Here is a 19,480-nt window from a genome sequence, read left to right on the forward strand (position 1 = left end):
ATTTAATGAGGCCCACCCATGTTCACTGTAAAATACTAAGCCTAATAGCAATTCAAGGATTAGAAATGGAATTGTAGAACTGGCTTAATAATCTTTTTAAGTCAAAGTCAGAACAAGCTGAAAGAACACCTTTCAGTAAAGCTTTCAATCACTAAGCAAAGCTAAATCCATAAATTAAAACAGGATTATATAAATTAAACATAAACACAATTTAAACATAAATTAAAACAGGAAAAGCTGGTGAAATATTTGCTTTTTTATATATTGTAGGTAATAACTGTGTGTTAATACACATTTTGGTTAGTACAATTAAATTCTGATATAGATCATATTTAAAGATGTTTATTACACAAGATATAAAAAATAAAATCCTGCCCACGTTTTTATATTGTCAAGTCATTTCTTCAACAAACCTTTAAACTAATACGCTGTTCAGATCAAACAGGAAATAATGAAAGCACCTACTTATATTTTCAGTGATTTTCTTTTTCTGCTCTGTGTTTTAATAAGAAATTTTTTCTCAAGGGTATTATTTGCCTTCTGGTTTGACACTGAATATCATGAAATTTTACTTATAACTTCATATTTGGTGATTGGTTTTCGTTATTAGAGAATATTATGTGTTTACTATAAATGCATATTCAGGACCAAACTTTAGGAAGAAAAAGGGGTAATGCAATCCTGTACACCAAAAGGAAAATAAATAAATAAATAAAATGGTGCTAAGATCTTCATTACACACACCTCTTTGAAAAGAAAAGGTGTGTGTTTTTAGTCATTCTTGAGTCACAGAACAGATGAGATGATTGCATTTACATCTGGATATGAATATATTGAATATATTCATATACTGTATATATTTTCATATACTGAATATATTTTATTTCCTTTGCCAAATTAAGAAAATGCATGTTGACTAACAAAGTGAAATTTTACAGGCCATAAAGAAGATAGACAGGTACTTGTGGTATGCATAGAGCTGTATGATATTAAAAAAAAAAAAAAAAAAAAGATATCCTGCATAATGTATTTATATACAAAGGGGTTTAAAATTTAAAAGTGATGAAAAGTGATATAGAGTTCCACTTCTATATTTTATTTGTGTGAAATTTTCCCTTTTTTGGAACACTGCAGTGTTCTTGGTTCAAGTAGGATGATTCCTTTCATCTGGAAGGAAGGAAGAGCTGATAGCACTAGTCACAATCATTTTTATGTTTTAATTGAAGGTAAGTCAGTATAAACTGTTAACAGAAGAAAAAATAAATAAAGTGATTTTAAATAAAATAAATAAAATGATGCTTCATTGCATAAGAAGTAAATGAGCATTGAGTATCAACTGGAGCATACAACCCAGATGAAAAATATTTTAGCACAGCAATGAACTTTGAGTTCTGATGTGTATAGAATCATAAAGGTTGAAAAAGACCTTCAAGATAATCTGGTCCAACGATCACCCTTCTAATATCACCCACTAAACCATGTGTAGTTTTGATTCTGAATCAAAATTATTAGAAATATAATGACGATTCTTTGGCATATAAATAATAGTGGTTTGTCCGTTGACCTTTACGCATACGTGTATGGCATGGAAATCTTATTGTCTAAATAATGTCAGAAACTATAAATATGCCACAGATACTTGTATGACTTATTTATGCATTATTGAAGCAATATAGTTTGCAAAATATCTGATCTGAATATTTTTGGAAAAACAAAACAAAACAAAAATTAAATTACATAATGCTATAAACATCTGGAGTAGAAATATACCTAAAAAAAAAAAAAAAAAAAAAAGAAGCAAAATTGAAGCTCTATGAGGGACCATCTAACTGTTTCAGATTTGCTGAACTATGATATTTTAAATATGCTGCCTACATTACAGCACATGCTTCACCCGTAACAACATTATGTGTTCAAAGCATAGGGAAAGCGTATAAAAGCACAGTTTCTTGTACTGCTCTCAGAATCTAAATCAGAGTTTATCTGACAATGTTTCAAATTCATCATTCACTCCATGTCTACATAAATGCCTATATTCTCAGAATAGTTTCAACTATTTCATTCAGTTATTCAAATATTCTATAGGTATTTTTATAAGGAAAGTGTGCCTATAAGATATTAGAACATTCCTGAGGAATTCATGAATTTAATTATTAAATTATACTTTGTCTGCATTTTTTTTCTATCTTACATATTTAATTTTGGTATGAAATACTACACGAGGTTGACATTTGAAATTTGAGTAATATTTTTCAGAAAAAAAAAAAAACAAAAAAAAACAGTTGTCAAAAATCTCGAGGTTCCTGATGGAAAAAAATTGTTTTCACTTTGACAAATTCATCATACTAGATTTCCCATAAAAAAGAAGGCACATTAATTAGCCTTTTAGTTTATGAAAAATTTGGCCCTTTTTCCTCCTATAGTGAAGGTGATTGATGCAATGCTCTGTGCTACCACTGGACAGTTACCATACCCTATTTTGTAAATCAGTCATCTATAATTACTTCTCCCACATAATTCTTTTCCCCTCTTTCTCAATAGCATTCATTCAATTCAACAGCATTTAGAAATTTTACATAGTGAATTAAGAAAATCTTCATAAATGGTCTCTTTATAAAGCTATTAATGAAGAGATTTGGAGAAATAAGCATGGGTCTTTCATTGTAAGGAAAACCTAAAAGGAAAGATAAAAAACATGCTTGCTTGGGGGAGTAATTTACCATGAGCATGTTTCTTTCATTTTATGCTTTATAATTCTGGTGTAATTTTGTATTTCAGAAATATCTAATTATTTCTTAATATGTTAAATATTCATCCATTTGATCTGCCCCTGCATTTTCTGTAATGTATCTTTTCTAGTTTGTTTTCTCACAGAAATCCGTCCTGCTACATCTACAGTGAAGGTCCACTACTGTGCATAGATGTACAAAAAACGTACAAAAATTATCAACCCAGGCAGACAGTCCTAGTCTAAATATAAGAAGCTAGAATTGTTCAGAAAATGACATATATAGGTCTCAGAGCAAACTTACAGAACAAACTTGCTTGACTTCTCTTTAAAAATGAAGATCATAGAATTAAATTTCCACTGGAAAATGAAATAAATAAATAAATAAATAAATCCAAAAGTATCAACCAGAAATATTTCCATAATATTTTATCCCTCCTTCATATGAGATGTTTGTATATCAGATTACATAAATATACCAGCTACATACAAAGAGTACGTGACTTTGCATTTTTCTGTGTCTGTGAAGAGCTGCAGGTAGGAATTCAACAGGATTTCTGCTGAATGAACTGCTTCCATATCTTAGTTACTGTTAAAGTCCACATTAGTGCAAAGAGATAATAGGATTTAGATAGTGTTGCTAAATCTTCCTATATCATTTAAAATTGGTTCAATTTTTTCTAAGTTGATAATACAAATTCTGCTTTACTCCATTTGCTTAGTGATAACCAGAAATCATAAAGTGTTTTATTCCAGTAATTGCAGCTTGGGCTGTATAATTGTCAGGAGAAGAAAGCACAATACAGTTTATTCTGTATCTGACAATTGATATTCTAATATCTGAATAGTAGGTGCACATATAATTAAAAACCAGCCTGAAGTTTTACAGAGATCCAAATGCCAATTAAAAATAGAATTAAGAATTACCACATATTACTTAGAAAGATTAAGAAACATTACTGCTACACTAGTCTGTGCTGCCAAGGTGAGAGTCACTACTTGAACTTTTCACGTGTCCTCTTTTTTTCTGACAGATCTTGAGCAAGGTGTCTGTTCCTCATGCTAGGATCTTACTTCTTAGTCCAACATCATAGAATCATAGAATGCTTTGGGTTAGAAGGAAACTTAAAGGTCATCTAATTCCAACCCCTCCGTCATGGACAGGGACACCTTCTTCTAGGCCAGGTTGTTCTCTCACGAGAGCAGAGTAGAGGGGGATAATCACCTCCCTCAACCTGCTGGCCACACATTTTAACGTTGTCCAGGATATAGTTGGTTTTCTGGGCTGCAAATGCACATTGCTGACTCATGTTGAGCTGCGACGAAGGTGGTGAAGAGCCTAGATGGAAAGACATCTGAGAAGCGCCTGAGGTCACTGGGCCTGTTCAGCCTGGAGAAGAGGAGGCTGAGGGGAGACCTCTTTGTGGTCTACAACTTCCTTGCTAGGGGGAGTGGAGAGGCAGGTGACCTATTCTCTGTAAATATCCATGATAGGACTCACAGGAATGGTGTTAAGCTAGTGTAGGCTGAACATTAGGAAGAGGTTCTTCACCAAGACAGTGGTCACACACTGGAACAGGCTCCCCAGTGAAGTACTCACTTCACCAAGCCTCTCTGAATTTAAAAAGTGATTGGACTGTGCACTTAATCACATGGTCTAAACTTTTGGGTAGACCTATGTGGTGCCAGGATTTTGACTTGATGATCCTTATGGGTCCCTTCCAACTCAGGATATTCTATGATTCTATGATTCCACGATTCTATGATTTTCATCCACTAGTAGTCCCAAGTCTCTCTCCATGGGGATTCTCTCTATCCATTCATGATGTGCAAAGGAAAATTAGTCAACAGGGGAGGCAGCAACACATTTGCCCTTGGTTTGGTGAATGAAGGTGTTTTCAAAAATGATGAGCTGTAGGGGATACCTGTATGTAGTCTCCAGAAGAGAAGGGAAGCTGATGAGGAAGCACAGAAATCCATAGAGGGAGAAAAGGATGTTGCCCAGCCTGGAAGGTCATTTTGCTTTCTGGATGTTTTGCCTTCAGGGTGTTTCGGACTGAATTTTTCACCTCTTGAACTAAAGGGAGCTTCCCCTTGTTAACTTGCTCTTGTTAATTTGCTCTTCTCCTATTCCATTTCTCAAAAATGGTGTCTGAAGGAAGGCTGGAGAGTGGTGAAACAAGTATCTGCACCAAGATGCTCTTAGCAAAGGGTTGCTGGAGGGCCACATTATGCAGGAACTCAGGAGGGATTTTCAAATAGCTGTAGGGATGGAAAATGAGATGAATTGTGAACAGTAGCATATCATTGTTTTATACAATTATGTGTAATTTAATTTTACTGTTTCTTTAAGTCAACACCCATAAAGTGGCTACCAAAACCACATCAATCTTTAAATCTGAAAGAACTAACAATGCTATAGCTTTCAGGCATTTGTGATGTAGAATGAGCCGTTCAGAAATCAAATAGTTCAGATGAAAATTAGAAGGGTCCTAGCACAAAAATTCAGCACAAAACTCCTACACGTACATTTTAATCTGATTTTTCATTAGAAAGCAATGAGATCTCTCTTAGTGTAGTTATTTTCTTTCCTTAATTTGAGAAGGAATAGTGTTACATTTTTTTTAGAAGATAAAATCAAGCTTAGTGATTTAAAGGATAAATAGTCTGGCAGTGTTGAATGGCAGAAAAATATTTTCTGCATTTTCTGTTCACTTTCCAGTTATGTATGTATACCTACACACATCTGTGATATAAAGTTTCATAATGACTTTTTAGGCTGTGTTTGACAGAAATTAGAGTTGCATATAGGTATACTTCTGTTCTGTTGGATTTTGATTAAAATTACTTGATTTTTATAGTAGTTATTATAGTAGATACTTTTAATATCTTATATACTTTTGTGAAAGCATTAACTCAATGCTTACAGTAGTGGTCAATAAAAACATATAATTTTTAATAGGAATTTTTTAAATTATTTGGAAAGGAGTGGATTACAAAACAGTGATTGTAACATCACCGGTCTGTAGTTCAGCATTGCACAAGTCTGGTTCCTTGCAGAAGAAAAAAGCAAAGAGTAAAAAGGTTGGAAAATGGCAGCAAGGACAATAAACAAAAAGGACTGAAACAAATAGTTTCAGTGAAAGGAAAATTTGGCAAATACTTCATCTGGGAAAAAAAAAAATATATATATATATTAATAATAATAATTAGGTATCTTGAAAACCATGACTGGCACGTAGATGTGAAGATCACAGAATCACAGAATGGTTGAGCTTGGGAGGGACTGATGGAGATCATTTGTTCCAGATCCCCTGCCAGTCAGGGACACTTACAGCACATTGCACAGGACTGCATCCAGATGGGTTTTAAATATTTCCAGAGAAGGAGACTTCACAGCCTCTCTGGGCATTTTTTTCCAGCTCTGTCAACCTCATGGTAAAGAATTGTCTCCTTATATTCAGATGGAGCTTCCTAGATTTCAGTTTGCGCCCATTGCCTCTTGAATTGGGCACCACTGAAAAGAGTCTGGCCCAATTCTCTTGACACTCTCCCTTCAGATTTTATAGATATTGATAAGATCCTCTCTCAGACTTCTCCAAGCTTAACGGGCCTGGCTCTATTAGCCTCTCCTCATCGGCCCTCTTCCAAATGCAACCCAGCACACCACTGGTGTTTTTCACTTCCCACAACAGCACATTGCTGACTCATGGTTAACCTGTTGGCTGCCAGGACTCACAGGTCCTTCTCCACAGAGGTGCTTTCCAGCAGGTCAGCCCCAAGCCTCTACTTGTGCATGGGGTTGTTCCTCTCCAGGTGCAGCAGTCTGCATTTGCCCTTGTTGAACTTCATGAGGCTCCTCACCACCCAACTCTCCAGCCTGTCCAGGTCCCTCTAAATGGCAGAACAGTCCTGTGGCATTTTAGCCATTCATCTCATCCCAGTTTTGTCATCAGCAAACTTGCTGAGGGTGCACTCTATTCTAGCCTCCAGGTCATTGATAAATAAGTTGAACAAGACTTGGCACAGCACTGACCCTTGGGGAACACCTCTAGTTAGAGGCCTCCAACTAGACAGTGCCACTGAGCACAACTCTCTGAGCTTTGCCACCCATCCAGCTTTAAGTCGACACCACTGTCCACTCATCTACCCTGTACTTCCTGAGCTTGCCTATGAGAAAGTTATGGAATGTTATGGAAGACTGTGAATGTAGAAGCCTTGCTGAAGTCAAGGTAGACAACATTCACTCATCCACTCAGCTCCACCCTCATCTACCTAGCCAGTCATCATGGAAGGCTATAAGATTTCTTAAATATGGTTTCCCTTTGGTGAATCTATGCTGACTACCCTAACAACCTTCTTATCCTCCATGTATTTGGAGATGACCTCCCGGATGGTCTGTTCCATCACCTTTCCAGGGATGGAGGTGAGGCTGACTGGCCTGTAGTTGCCTGTGTCCTCCTTCTTGCCTTTTTTGAAGACTGGCATGATATTGGTTTTCTTCCAGTCCTCAGGCACCTCTGCTGTTCTCCATGACCTTTCAAAGATGATGAAGAGTGCCCCAGCAATAATAATTCACCAGGTCCCTCAGTACTCATGGGTGCATCCCATCTATGAAACTGGTGAAAGGCCTGGAACACAAGTCTTATGAGGAGCAGCTGAAGGAACTGTGGTTGTTTAGTCTGGAGAAGAGAAGGCTAAGGGGAGACCTTATTGCTCTCTACAGCTACCTGAAAGGAAGTTGTGGGGAGCTGTGTGTTGGCCCCTTCTCACAGAAAACCACTGATAGGACTAGAGGGAATGATCTCAAGTTGAACTAGGGGAGGTTTAGGTTAGAAATTAGAAGACATTTCTTCTCAAATACAGTAGTCAGGCATTGGAAAGGATTGCCTAGAGAAGTGGTGGCATTGCCATCCCTGGGAGTGTTTGAGGAAACGTTGGACATAATGCTTAGGGACATTGTCTAGTGGATGATATTGGTGGTAGGGGTATGGTTGGACCAGATGATCTTGAAGGCCTTTTCCAACCTTAATGATTCCATAATTCTATGATTTGTGGGTGTCAGGTTTGCCTAAATGATCTCTAACCTGATCCTCTTCAACCAAAAAAAAGTCCTTCTTTCTCCAGACATCTTCTCTTGTCTCTAGGATCTAAGATTCCAAAGGACTGGTCTTAGTGGTGAAGACTGAAGCAAAGAAGGCATTCAGTAATGCTGTCTTCTCTGTATCCTTTGTTACCAGGGCACCCACCCCACTCAAGAGCAGGCCCAAATTTCCCCTTGTGTTCCTTTTATCATTGATATATTTGAAGAAGACCTTCTTCTTGTCCTCGACATCCCTCGGCAGATTTAATTCCAAGTGGGTTTTGATCTCCCTTGTCACATCTCTGAATACTCTGTTAATGTCCCTCTATTCCTCCCAAGTGGCCCGTCCCTTTTTCCACATTCTGTGTACTTCTTCATTCTATTTGAGTTTTGCCAGAAACTCCTTGCTCATCCATGCAAGTGCCCTTCCTCTTTTGCTTGCCTTCTTGCTCTAAGGGATTAAACTGATCTTGAGCTAGGAGGAAGTGATGCTTGAATACTGACCAGCTCTCCTGGACCCCTCTTCCTTCTGGGACCTTAATCCATGCGATTACTCCAAGCAGGTCCAAGAAGAGGCCAAAATTTGCTCTCCTGAAGTACAGGACTGTGATCCTATTTTTTGCCTTGCTTCCTCCTTGTAAGATCCTGAACTCCATCATCAGTCTGGATGGACATTGACTCTGCAATACCACTCTCAACATAGAAACACCATGAGAAACCATGAGTCACATTCAAAGCAAAAAGAAGGAAATGGTTCCACCTCAGCAGGGAGAAGGATGTTATGGACGTTGAAAACCTACATGAAATCAGAAGATAATTTTGTGGAGAAAAGCCCACAAAGCAATACAGAACACAGAAATCACAACAATGCAGGAAGTCCATAAGCAAAAAAAAAAATAGTTGCAAGCTGAAAGATTATTACAAAAAAAGTATTATGTATCTTTGCCTTGTTTTTCCTTTTCCCTAGTACCTGTTTACGGCATTGACAAGTGACACAACAGATGAACCTATCATTTGATCAAGTAGGGCTGTTAATGCTCAAAAAAAATATTTTCTTCTTTAAATAATTATAACCTGATGATAAATTTAGTAAAAACTTAAATAGCTGTCCTGGTTTCAGCTAGGATAGAGTTAATTTTCCTCCTAGTAGCTGGTAGGGTGCTGTGTTTGGTACTTAGGATGAAAATAAAATTGATAATATGCTGATGTTTTAATTGCTGCAGAGCAGTGCCAAAGACTTTTCAGCTTCTCACGCTGTCCTGCAAGCAGGCAGGCTGGGGGTGCAGCAGAAGCTAGGAGGGGACAGACCCAGGACAGCTGATTCAAACTGGCCAAAGGAGTATTCCATACCATCTGACGTCATGCTGAAGAATATATAGGGGTGGCTGGGTGGAGTGGGGAGATCATCTGCTCGGGGATAGGCTGGGCATTGGTCAGCAGTGAGCAATTGCATTGTGCATCACTTGTTTGTACACATTGGTAGTAGTAGTAGTAGTTTTTATTTTTCTTCTTTTTTTTTCTGTCCTAATAAACTGTCTCTATCTCAACCCACACGTCTCATTCTTCTGATTCTCTGCCCCATCCCAGAGAGGTAGGGGGGAGGGTGAATGAACTGCTGTGTTTTGCTGAGCTGCCGGCTGGGTCAAACCACAATGGTTTACCAAAGAAACATCATAAATGAAGTCATTAGGCTTAATTCTTCTGCCATGTGCCAGTACCCATAAGAAGGAAATAAAGGGACTTTTTAAAAGTATTCTTTACAACATACCTTTCATTTTAATCAGCTTTTATCTCTAAAATCTTCTCCTTGAATTCTTACTGATTTTGAGGAAGTCTGTTGGAGCCAGTATATTTATACCAATTCTTGGACTTAATCATTCTCCCTGATTCTTTTTGAAACATCCATTAATCTTTCCAGTTGTTTAGCAATACCATGATAATAATGGTGGCCATTTATACTTAGTATATAAAATATTTTGAAAATATATAAAGCACAAATACATATTGGCATAGTTGCCCTTGCATAGATGTATGATTTTCTTTTCCGTTAATTTATTTTAAGAAGAATGTCAGATGGAATGTTTAAAATAATATATTATTGAGGAAATAATAATAAAAAAAAAAAAGTAGTTCCTGATTGTTTTAGAATTGCTCTGTTTCATCTACGTACAGTATTAGAATTTACATCTGGTAAATAACGACAGTAGAGAAATTCTATAATGTCTTGTATTAATGAATGGCTGTGCATTCTGTGACTTCCTAATCTGTCCTTAAGACAGCTTGATTTTCAAGACTATTCAACAATGTTCTTAAAACAGTTCTAGTGATAAAATGTTTATGGAATCAGAAGTAAAAATAGGTATATAGTAAAAATAAAAAAAAAAAATTAAACTATAGTGGGTAAAGACCTGATGGACAGCCTCTAAGATGCCACTGGTGATAAAAACCTGTTAGAAACTGAAACATTTTTGGATGCTCTAATGATCCGATCAGCTTAATGTCCTTAAGGTAAAATCCTAATGCTTCAAGCTAGGTGTAAAACTTCTTATAGTGCTTATAACCGGACAACGCTGAAATGGGGGATAGAAATTTGCCTCAAGCACAGCTAGTAACAACATCATATTGAAGCATTGTCATTCTTTGTACTAATCTAACTACAAAAGTTTGCTGATAATAAGGTCCTCACTCAGAAGCAGTTGGATTTCAAAAAGTGCCCTTTTGATTAAAGTAAACTAATCCACTCAAATTGCAATAGCACTGATGTTGTTCAGTCACCAGATGTTCCTGCAAATCCTATCTGTAGTTTTCTTCAGTAATATTCCATTGCCTGACCAGTTGCTCTACACCACAGAAAGGTAGAGAAAAGCTACCTTTTCACGTCTCCATCACACGTCTCTTGTGATGAACCTGTTTTATAATCTGGTTGCTTGTTGAAATTTAAGAAAGTTGAGAATCAGAAGATTAGAATTTCCTCCATCTCTGTACCACAAAAAATTGAAGGATTCTAAATTTGTCATTCTTGGTGCTCTTTTTTTTAAATGTCTACATTACATGTTAAAATCTACCAGAATTTATTTTATTGATTTTTTTTTTGGTTCATTTTTAATATTTGTTCTTCTCCTGCATTAGTACTGATTTCATTGCTATCTACTGCTTCAGAGTTTGTTTCATTAATAGTGATCTGGGTTGAAAATGTTAATAACGTGTAAGTTTGTAGGATCGAATGTACAGCATCCACCTCTCTAAAAGCACCTGCAGATTGTGCTGTAGAGAGAAAAAAAAAATCCAAAACATATATTAACATATAAACATAACATATAAACATAAGAATTATATAAACACATATTAACATATAAACATAAAACATATATTTTCCAAAAATCTTTGCTTATTGTTTTTATCTTTACCACTCAATAAAATACATGTTTATCTATGTTATGAGTATTTTCATCTCCAAAGAGGATTATAAATTTAAAGTACTTTCAAATATACTACAGCAAAGACAGCTGTAGTTTTCCATAGCTTCAATTGTTTATACTAAGTCCCAAAAACACAACTCTAAAACAACCACTGGGTGACATACGCAAATGAGTATAGCCATTGTTGCTTGTGATGATTTCTAAAAGGGAATAAAGATGTGGCTTTTGCCCCGGCTACATTGCAAGCTGAAACCCAAATCCTGGAATGACTTACAGAATCTTGTCAAATGTACAGACATTTCACTTCAAAGTCAGATTTTTGTTTTTACTCAATTTTATCCATTTTTTTTCTTTCCTTCCCTCATGTTTTGTCTACCATCCCAACCAAACCAAAATCTCTTGTGTAAAAACGAAAGCAATCTTTTTCTGCCAAATTCCTAGATGTATTCTTTACCTTTCTGAGCTGCTTACTAGCTCTCTTCTTGACACTGCAACTTTGTCTGCCTTTGCATCCTGCACAAACCATCTGAATCTGTGTTAATCTTCCAGGATGTGCTTGGAAACACTTCATTCTCTGTTGGTTTAAACTGTATGGTTAACAGATCTCACAGATGATAGTTTTGTTGGAACAGAATGTGTACATATATCCATGTATATATATCCAAAAATCTCAAAGATTAGTCAGCCTTGCAGAAGCTTCTCAACATGCATGACAATACAAGAAGTTTAGAATTTGATGCATGTGCTCAGTCTGGTAGATCCTGTGTCCAGCAGAGCTGGACATGTAGGATTGTTTAATGCTTGTATCTATCAATGTAATATGCAGACAGCATATTTTTCAGGTGTTAGATGGCAACCTCATTGAAAAGAAAAGGAGGGTATGTATGCACATATAGGATTAGAGAGGAATTAATCCAAATTTAGGGTGGAAAAAAGAGTAAAAAATATTGACTTGTTTGTTTGTTTGTTTTGAGGCCTGAAATAACTTATTCATTCAAAAGATATAATTGGTATGTACTAAAAAACTAACTGTTGTTCATATGAAAATCATCCTTGGAGTTGATATCATATGCATACGGTAAGGAATTTATCTCTGACTTTGTAAACATTCTAGGTGTATTTCAAATTACTAACTTTTAATTAAGCTGAAAATAATGCAGTTACTTTTCTCAGTAAGACAAAAAAAAATGCTTATAATTTTCTGAAAACTTACGATTACAATTAGAAAAACTTTCATTACAATTCGGCAACTGTGGTGAGAAACAGTGATAAACTGCAGCTTCCCTGGAAAAATGTCATTGTTGATTAATTGTAATATATTTCAGCTGTGTATAGATTTCTCACAGTTACCCAATAAACACACTGGTTTCATTCTTCGGAGATTAACAATCTCTCTAGTGTGCTCAGGTTCGTTCTAGCTTAATACACTGTTTCTTTTGAAGGATTTGTTTTCATGTATTGAACTTTAAGGATTCAGAGCACCTTATCACACTTTCACAAGCTAGTTTTCTGAGAGGGAATGAGGAGAGGGAAAAAAGCCTGTCACTGCTTGTGCCAGTCAAAACCAAGCTCTCAGGGGATTTGTTTTTCTTTTGGCGTCAGATCAGATGCTCAAATCAAGGGGCATTCAGGGGCTATGGAAGCATGTCCACTGGACCCTTAATGAGGCTAATCCTGTGGCAGCACATTCCAAGCAACAAGGACTCTGCTCATGCTCCCATCCCTGCACTACAGATGGGCTGACTGCCTTGTTCAGGGAGTGGTCATAAATGTGTTGTTAGCAATGACCAGCACAGCGTAATGTGGACAGCAGAGTTTGCTCCAGGATAGACTTAAACACCAAGTTTAATGATCAGGTAAAGAAGAGGGGGCAAAAATGGTCTTGGCGGGATTTTGCATGCAGCTAACAGAGGTATTTAATTGAGAGATCCAAGCTAAGACTAAACTATATTCAAGCATCAATAATGGCATGTACTTTAAGAGCTCACTATGGATGTTAAATTGTTTTATGAATTAACGTTGAAGGAGAATTTGTGAAACAACAAAAAGAGAAGATAAGCTTCTTGCTCTGCTATTTTTGAAAATATTTTTCCAAACTATTTACTGCTTTATAAATTCATATGTTAAATAAGAGTTTAATAGTGATAATTTCAACAAGTTATTCTAATTCTGCTATGAAGACACTACTGCAAGTAAAGTAATTATAATTACTTTACCTCTGAACCTTGCATTTTATTACAAATGATCTCTATAACCAGCATGAGGCAGTGAAAACAGATGTTTTCTTTTTTCTCTGTAAGAACTATGAAATGACCAAATCATAGTGCTATAAATCATTGGTGCTATTTATGGGTCAGGTAGGATGGCATATTGTTTAAGACCTACAATCCAGATTTTTTTTTGTTTTATTTTTAGTAATTTGAATAAAAAAAATTTTTAAAACAGGTTGTTACTTTTCAACTTTGTATTTGAAGAAGTATGATGAAGATTCTGTTGTAATTTATTATCACTTCTAGCATAGCTGGATTTCTTTTCTACAAGAGAGTATGAAAAAGAGTACAATAACAAATTTTAGTGTTTTTTTTTTTTTTTCAATAGCATGTTTGTATATATTCACTGAAAAAAAAATAATACTGGATTTGGTTGTTTAGAAATTGAATTACTGTCTATCTTTAGAAAAGATACATTAGATCTATCTAGCTAGTAAATTTAACAAGGTAAATTGTTTGCAGATGAGTATTTGAAAGGTATATATTTAATAATAGATACTCTTTAGTGATCTATCACAAAAGGAATGAGACTCATATCGTATGGAATTTCTGCACTAAGAGCTGATTTTTGACGCCAAATAAGAAAAGTTAGCATAAAAAAGTTTTTCACTCTTTTACAGAAAACAGAAGATGTTATGAACATTGTAGTTGTTTCTAAAACAAACAACAAAGATAAAACTGAAATTTGTCTGTTTTTTGGGGGGGACGTGTGGTTTCAAAAGGTTATTTTATATATACAATAAAAGGTGAATACCTTTTATAAAGATGCAGGTTCTTATTCAATGTACCTCTTAAAGCAATATAGGAAACTCTTGTACTCTTGGAACTCAAAGTACATGAAATTTCTAGAATGAATGGTCTATACTGTAAAGTATGTAAGTTCAAATGTTAGTATTGCAGTACTTGAATAATAGTTGTAACTCCTTTTCTTTCTCTGCAACACTCCACAAGAAGTGTTGCCCTAATTTTCCCACGTATTTTTGCTTCAAATGTCTGCGATAAGAGGGTCAAGTGAAGTTCATAATGCCCGTGCTGAATGACTTGAGAAATCTAGACGGATTTTTAAAATGCTTTCTTTGACAAATTGAGAAACTACTCAATGGTACACTGGTCTTTTAAGCTGATTTCATTCTGTATTATGTAATCTTGTGATGATGATTGTGATAATTAATGCCTGTCTATAAGCCTTATAAACATTAAAAAGTTATAATAAGTTAGAAGTTCAAGGTTATCCCCTCTATGCATATTACACCTTATTTAGCTTTTTTCAGAATCCCAATATAAATTTCCTTAGCTTAAACATGAATAAAATAAATAAATAAAATGTCCCACATTCTGTATTAGATTAACTCTCTATTTTCTACATAGTAAGAAACAACTTTCAAATACAGATCTATTTAATATTTTTAATTGGCTTGTTTCCCTGACTGTAACAGTCTTGTCAGGGTGTCTGCAGAACATGAACTCTGGCAGACTTTTACAATTAAAAATACAAGAAAAACATAAAATAAGCAAAGATAAAATATTGTTATGAAACATCAGTGACCACTGATTCCCAAAAGGAATTATGTACTGTGAAGAAGGTGAAAGGTCAGCTTTTTTTAGATTTGTGAGTAAGGTGTAAGGAATGTAGTTGGAAATTGTTATTTTGGTACTTTATTCTAGTGATGCTGACTCAATAAATTTTCAAAGTTCACAATGATTTCCAAAAGTCCCAGAAATACATACTTCTGTATTTAAAAATAGTATGATGTTGATTTAGCTGACAAAAGGTGACCTTAGATAGCAGATAAGGAATTATACAAAGATAATTTCATGTTTTTTCTTTCTCTGGATGCAAGGTGTTCAGGTTTTGTTTAAACTACCTAAAGTCCATTTCACATTACTTAACAGTAGCTTTTCATAGTTCTTATAGTTCCATTTATGCTGTGGAATCAAACAGATATATGTATTTTTTATCCATTTGTAATACATTTTTAAAGGAAAATTTCAACTCAACTCTTTAGTAAATGGAACAATTTAATTCTGTTTGGGGGAATGTTTTAGATACTTTCCCAGAATTCATATCGCACTGTCTAGTTTATTTAAAACATGGATATAAAACATGGATTCTGAAGTTTTCTCTTTTGTTGTTGTTGTTGGTTTATTTTCTTTTTTTGTGTGTGTTTTGTGTGTTTTTTTTTTGTTTTTTGTGTTTTTTTTGGGGGGAGGGAAGTTGTGGTTGTAATACTTTCACTGGTTTAGTTTGTTTCTTTTGTAAATTTGTTTTTTCCCAACCTACATAAAAAATAAAAAAATAAATCTCCTTTTTGCCCAGTAATATAGACTTTGCCAAGGGAAATTGAGAAATTACATGATTTCCTGAGACTATCTGGGAAAAGATCATGACAAGAGGCATAATTTCATTGAACTCAATTTCAGAGTTTACATCAACTAGTCATCTAGTTCTTAATGTATCAAAGATTTTTTTTTTTTCATTCTTAATTTCTTGTACAGAAGTATTTTCTAGCTCCATGTTAAACATAATTATCAGTGCCTATACAAAAAATTTCAGTGGAATCATGGTGTTATGAATTTTCCTTCTATATTTTCTCTAGTTCTTGAGGTTTTATTGTTTGGTTGGTTGTTTTTTGTTTCTGTCTTGTTGTTTAATTTGAATCAATTTAATTGTATGATTATTATTTTTTTAAATTATTTTTAAAAAGTGAGTTTTTCCTCTGCTGTGTAAAAGAACTATGGTAATTTAAAGTTTGAAATAGTTTTTCTCCGATGTGCTGTTATGAGAATATAGTTCACAGCATCAAAGTCAACTGACTAGTGAATATGAAAATAATTTTAAGACCTTCTCTTGGATGCTTAGCCCTAAAAGAGAACCTTAGTTCCAATGGAAAATGTTTACTCTATACAGCATGGGCACTGCATATCCGTAGAGTCAGTGAAGTTCTCGTTTGCGTTTGAAGTTTGCCTTCAGATGTACTGTAAGTTGTATTTAAGAAGCAAACAGAGCTTAAGGTATTTTCTCTCTCTCTTTTTTTTTTTTTAGGCACAGAAATCATGGATAGAAAGAGCTTTTTACAAGAGAGAATGTGTTCATATCATACCCAGCACCAAAGACCCCCATAGGTAATTGCATGTAACTTGTATGAAAATGAAATCAATTACAAGTAAATATCTTATATATGTGTGTTTCTATGTACTTATAGAGATCAAAATAATTTGTAAAGCTGTACAGAAGAAGGTGGTTGAATTACATACAGAGTGCTGGATGCCCATGAGTACCATTCATCTACATTTCAAAACATATTCCATCAAAAAAGAAGTATTAAAGGTCTCTAGTGTCTATCTTTAATTTTCTCATCTTAGTGAAAGTTTTGGATCTTCAAATATTTGCCTAAATTAATTAGATGCATGATACACAATACTCTCAAAACCAAAACACCAAAAAAAAAAAATTGCAATAAACTACCAATTTAGAATGTCTTGTGGTCAATTCAATAGCTGATTATTGATCTGATGTTATCTGAGAATGTAGAAAACTATTTTTAATTTCATTTTGTACATATTTAAAGCAAAGCAATGATTTTATTGAAATATAGATAGCCCAAAGAAAACAAAATCGTAGAATGAAAAGGTAGTATCTATATTATGTTCCTTCTAGAGGCTTTGGTTACATGCTCAGCAGAATTGAAAGGTTTTGGCAGTGAGGGGAGAGAGGGAAGGGAATGGGGAAGACTTGTAGGCAATTTATTATAGCTTGTTTTCCTATTAGTTTTGTACGTTACACAATTTTTGTACATGTTACAGAATTTTTCTGCTTGTTTAATGTCATAGGTGTTGCTGTGGGCGTCTAATAGGTCAACATGTTGGACTGACTCCAAGTATCTCCGTTATCCAGAATGAGAAAAATGAAAGCAGGCTTACTCGCAATGACATCCAGTCAGAGAAGTGGTCCATCAGCAAGCACACACAGCTCAGCCCGACAGATGCTTTTGGAACTATTGAGTTCCAAGGAGGAGGCCACTCCAATAAAGCCATGGTAACCACGTTTTTCTCTTAGATAAATAACGCTGCTATCCCCCAAAAAAAAAAAAAAAGACATTCATAAATAGAATTCTTAATATCATTTTTAAGTATTATTTAGCATAAAGCCATGCTATCTGTTTTTATGTATTATGTGCCAATAATGGCAGTGAAGAGAAGGAATTTTAAGAGCTAGAGAGCATGAAAGAGGCAACCTTTATAACTAAAAATATGCCAGTCTACCACTATCATGATTTTCTACCAGTGACGATCCATCTGTCTTTTTCTGAACAACTTTAGAATTCATCTATGGTTTCCCGTTGCTAGCATATGTCTGTTAGGCAGACAAATTTGAAATAGACCAATTTTTATTTTTTTTTAATATTCCTCTAGACATATGTTGGAGGATAGACCAGTTAGACTTACTTGTTTATGTTTTACTGAAATAAGAAACACGCTAAGTGTTTAAGTTAAGAACTGGGAAATCCCTGTTCTGCCATGGATTTCCTTGAGCAAGTCATTTAGTCATAATGCAGTGTTATGGAGAGATACCAAAGTATACTAATCTGAATACATTTCTCCACTAACTCAGATGTTTCCAGTGTCCATGTTAACCTGTGGGTATATTTCTACACAGCATTGTAGGAAAGGAAGAATCTCTCTGGCTATATCTAAACTGCAAAACCTGGCAGTAGGAAAATGAAAGATGAGTATATACCTAGTATACTGTGGCCAAGAGACTGCCCTGTGCAGCTGTGAGTGAGGGCAAACACAGAACCCCCAGATGCTCTGCAGAATAACCTGCCCAGCAGCTCAGGGCAATCTTCTTTGCCTAAGTACTTCCATGCAGGATTCTCAGAGTTATTGCAGCAGTAGATGGATTAGTGATGATGAAGAGCTCAATATTGCTCTACCAAGAGCCAGATAGTTTCCTCAGATGCATATGTTGGGGGGGTGGAGATGGAAATATTACTTGAGTGGATGGTACTGTTCACCCTGGTGGATGTATTCTGATGGTAGAAACTAGAAAACACCATTACCCCCAGAAAGAGTGTCATTCAAAATAGGTCATCTCTCTCCAAACATCACAGATGCCTTATGTTCAGTTAATAACCAATCACCTAAAAATCTGCAAGGCCATTGCTAGTGAGAGAATCTGATTCAGTAAATAAAGTTTGTTTAGTGTGAATAAATTGACACCTCCCTCAGAACCCAAGTGAAGTAAACCATGCTGTTGATAACTTCACAAGGAGTGAGAACAAAACAGAATAATTTTCACAACAACTAAGACTCAGAGATGTAGTAACCATCATGTTATTACCTATATATGGTTACTTTGCTTTAAATCTGCCTTTATGATATACGATAATTACTAGAGCTGTTTGAGTGACGTACTTGGAGAGTTCTTTAAAACAATAAACTGCCCTGCCTAGGCAAAAGTCATCTTGGAGAGTTCTGAACTGTTTAAGAGTTTAAAGAAACAGATGATATTAATTGTGCTACAGGATTTCTGGCCTCCTTTGGCATTCTGGTGTCTTGGGAACAATGCCATAAGAGAATAGATTTTCCAAAGTGTATGCCATGTGTAAAATGTAGTATAGTTAAAGTGAAACTGTAGAGATAAAAGTCAAAGTTGACATGAATAGAAAAATCTTGTCACAGAGCACAGTCAGGACTTGAAACAAACAAAACTAAGCCCTGAATAATTTAAAAAATAGAAGACAAAAAAAGGTTAAGAATCTCAGATATCTAAATAAGTGACAAGTCAAGGACAAATATAGATGAAACATATTTCTAGAAAAACTCTGGATTTATTTTGACAATACTAGAAACAGGAAGATAGCTGCATCTGTCATCTAGTCATAGTCATTAAATCTCACCTGAAACATGGAAGCAAAAAATTCTTAATGAATTAGATATGTCTATAAAACCTTCAGAAATTCAATCATCTTGCTAGTGA

At 35.2% G+C, this 19,480-nt stretch overlaps 1 protein-coding gene across 4 annotated transcripts in view; it reads left to right on the forward strand.

The window, feature by feature from the left end:
* TRPM3 (transient receptor potential cation channel subfamily M member 3) overlaps positions 1 to 19,480 on the forward strand; it is a 424,148-nt gene that overhangs the window by 255,759 nt on the left and 148,909 nt on the right. For all 4 annotated transcript variants that reach the window (XM_072031293.1, XM_038170832.2, XM_072031292.1 and 1 more), the window contains exons 2-3: positions 16,544 to 16,623; positions 17,332 to 17,536. In XM_072031293.1, coding sequence (XP_071887394.1) covers positions 16,544 to 16,623; positions 17,332 to 17,536 — 285 coding nt within the window. The remainder of the gene's footprint in view (positions 1 to 16,543; positions 16,624 to 17,331; positions 17,537 to 19,480) is intronic.

The sequence above is a fragment of the Anas platyrhynchos genome, chromosome Z, assembly GCF_047663525.1.
Source record: "Anas platyrhynchos isolate ZD024472 breed Pekin duck chromosome Z, IASCAAS_PekinDuck_T2T, whole genome shotgun sequence".
Classification (NCBI taxonomy): Eukaryota; Metazoa; Chordata; class Aves; order Anseriformes; family Anatidae; genus Anas; species Anas platyrhynchos.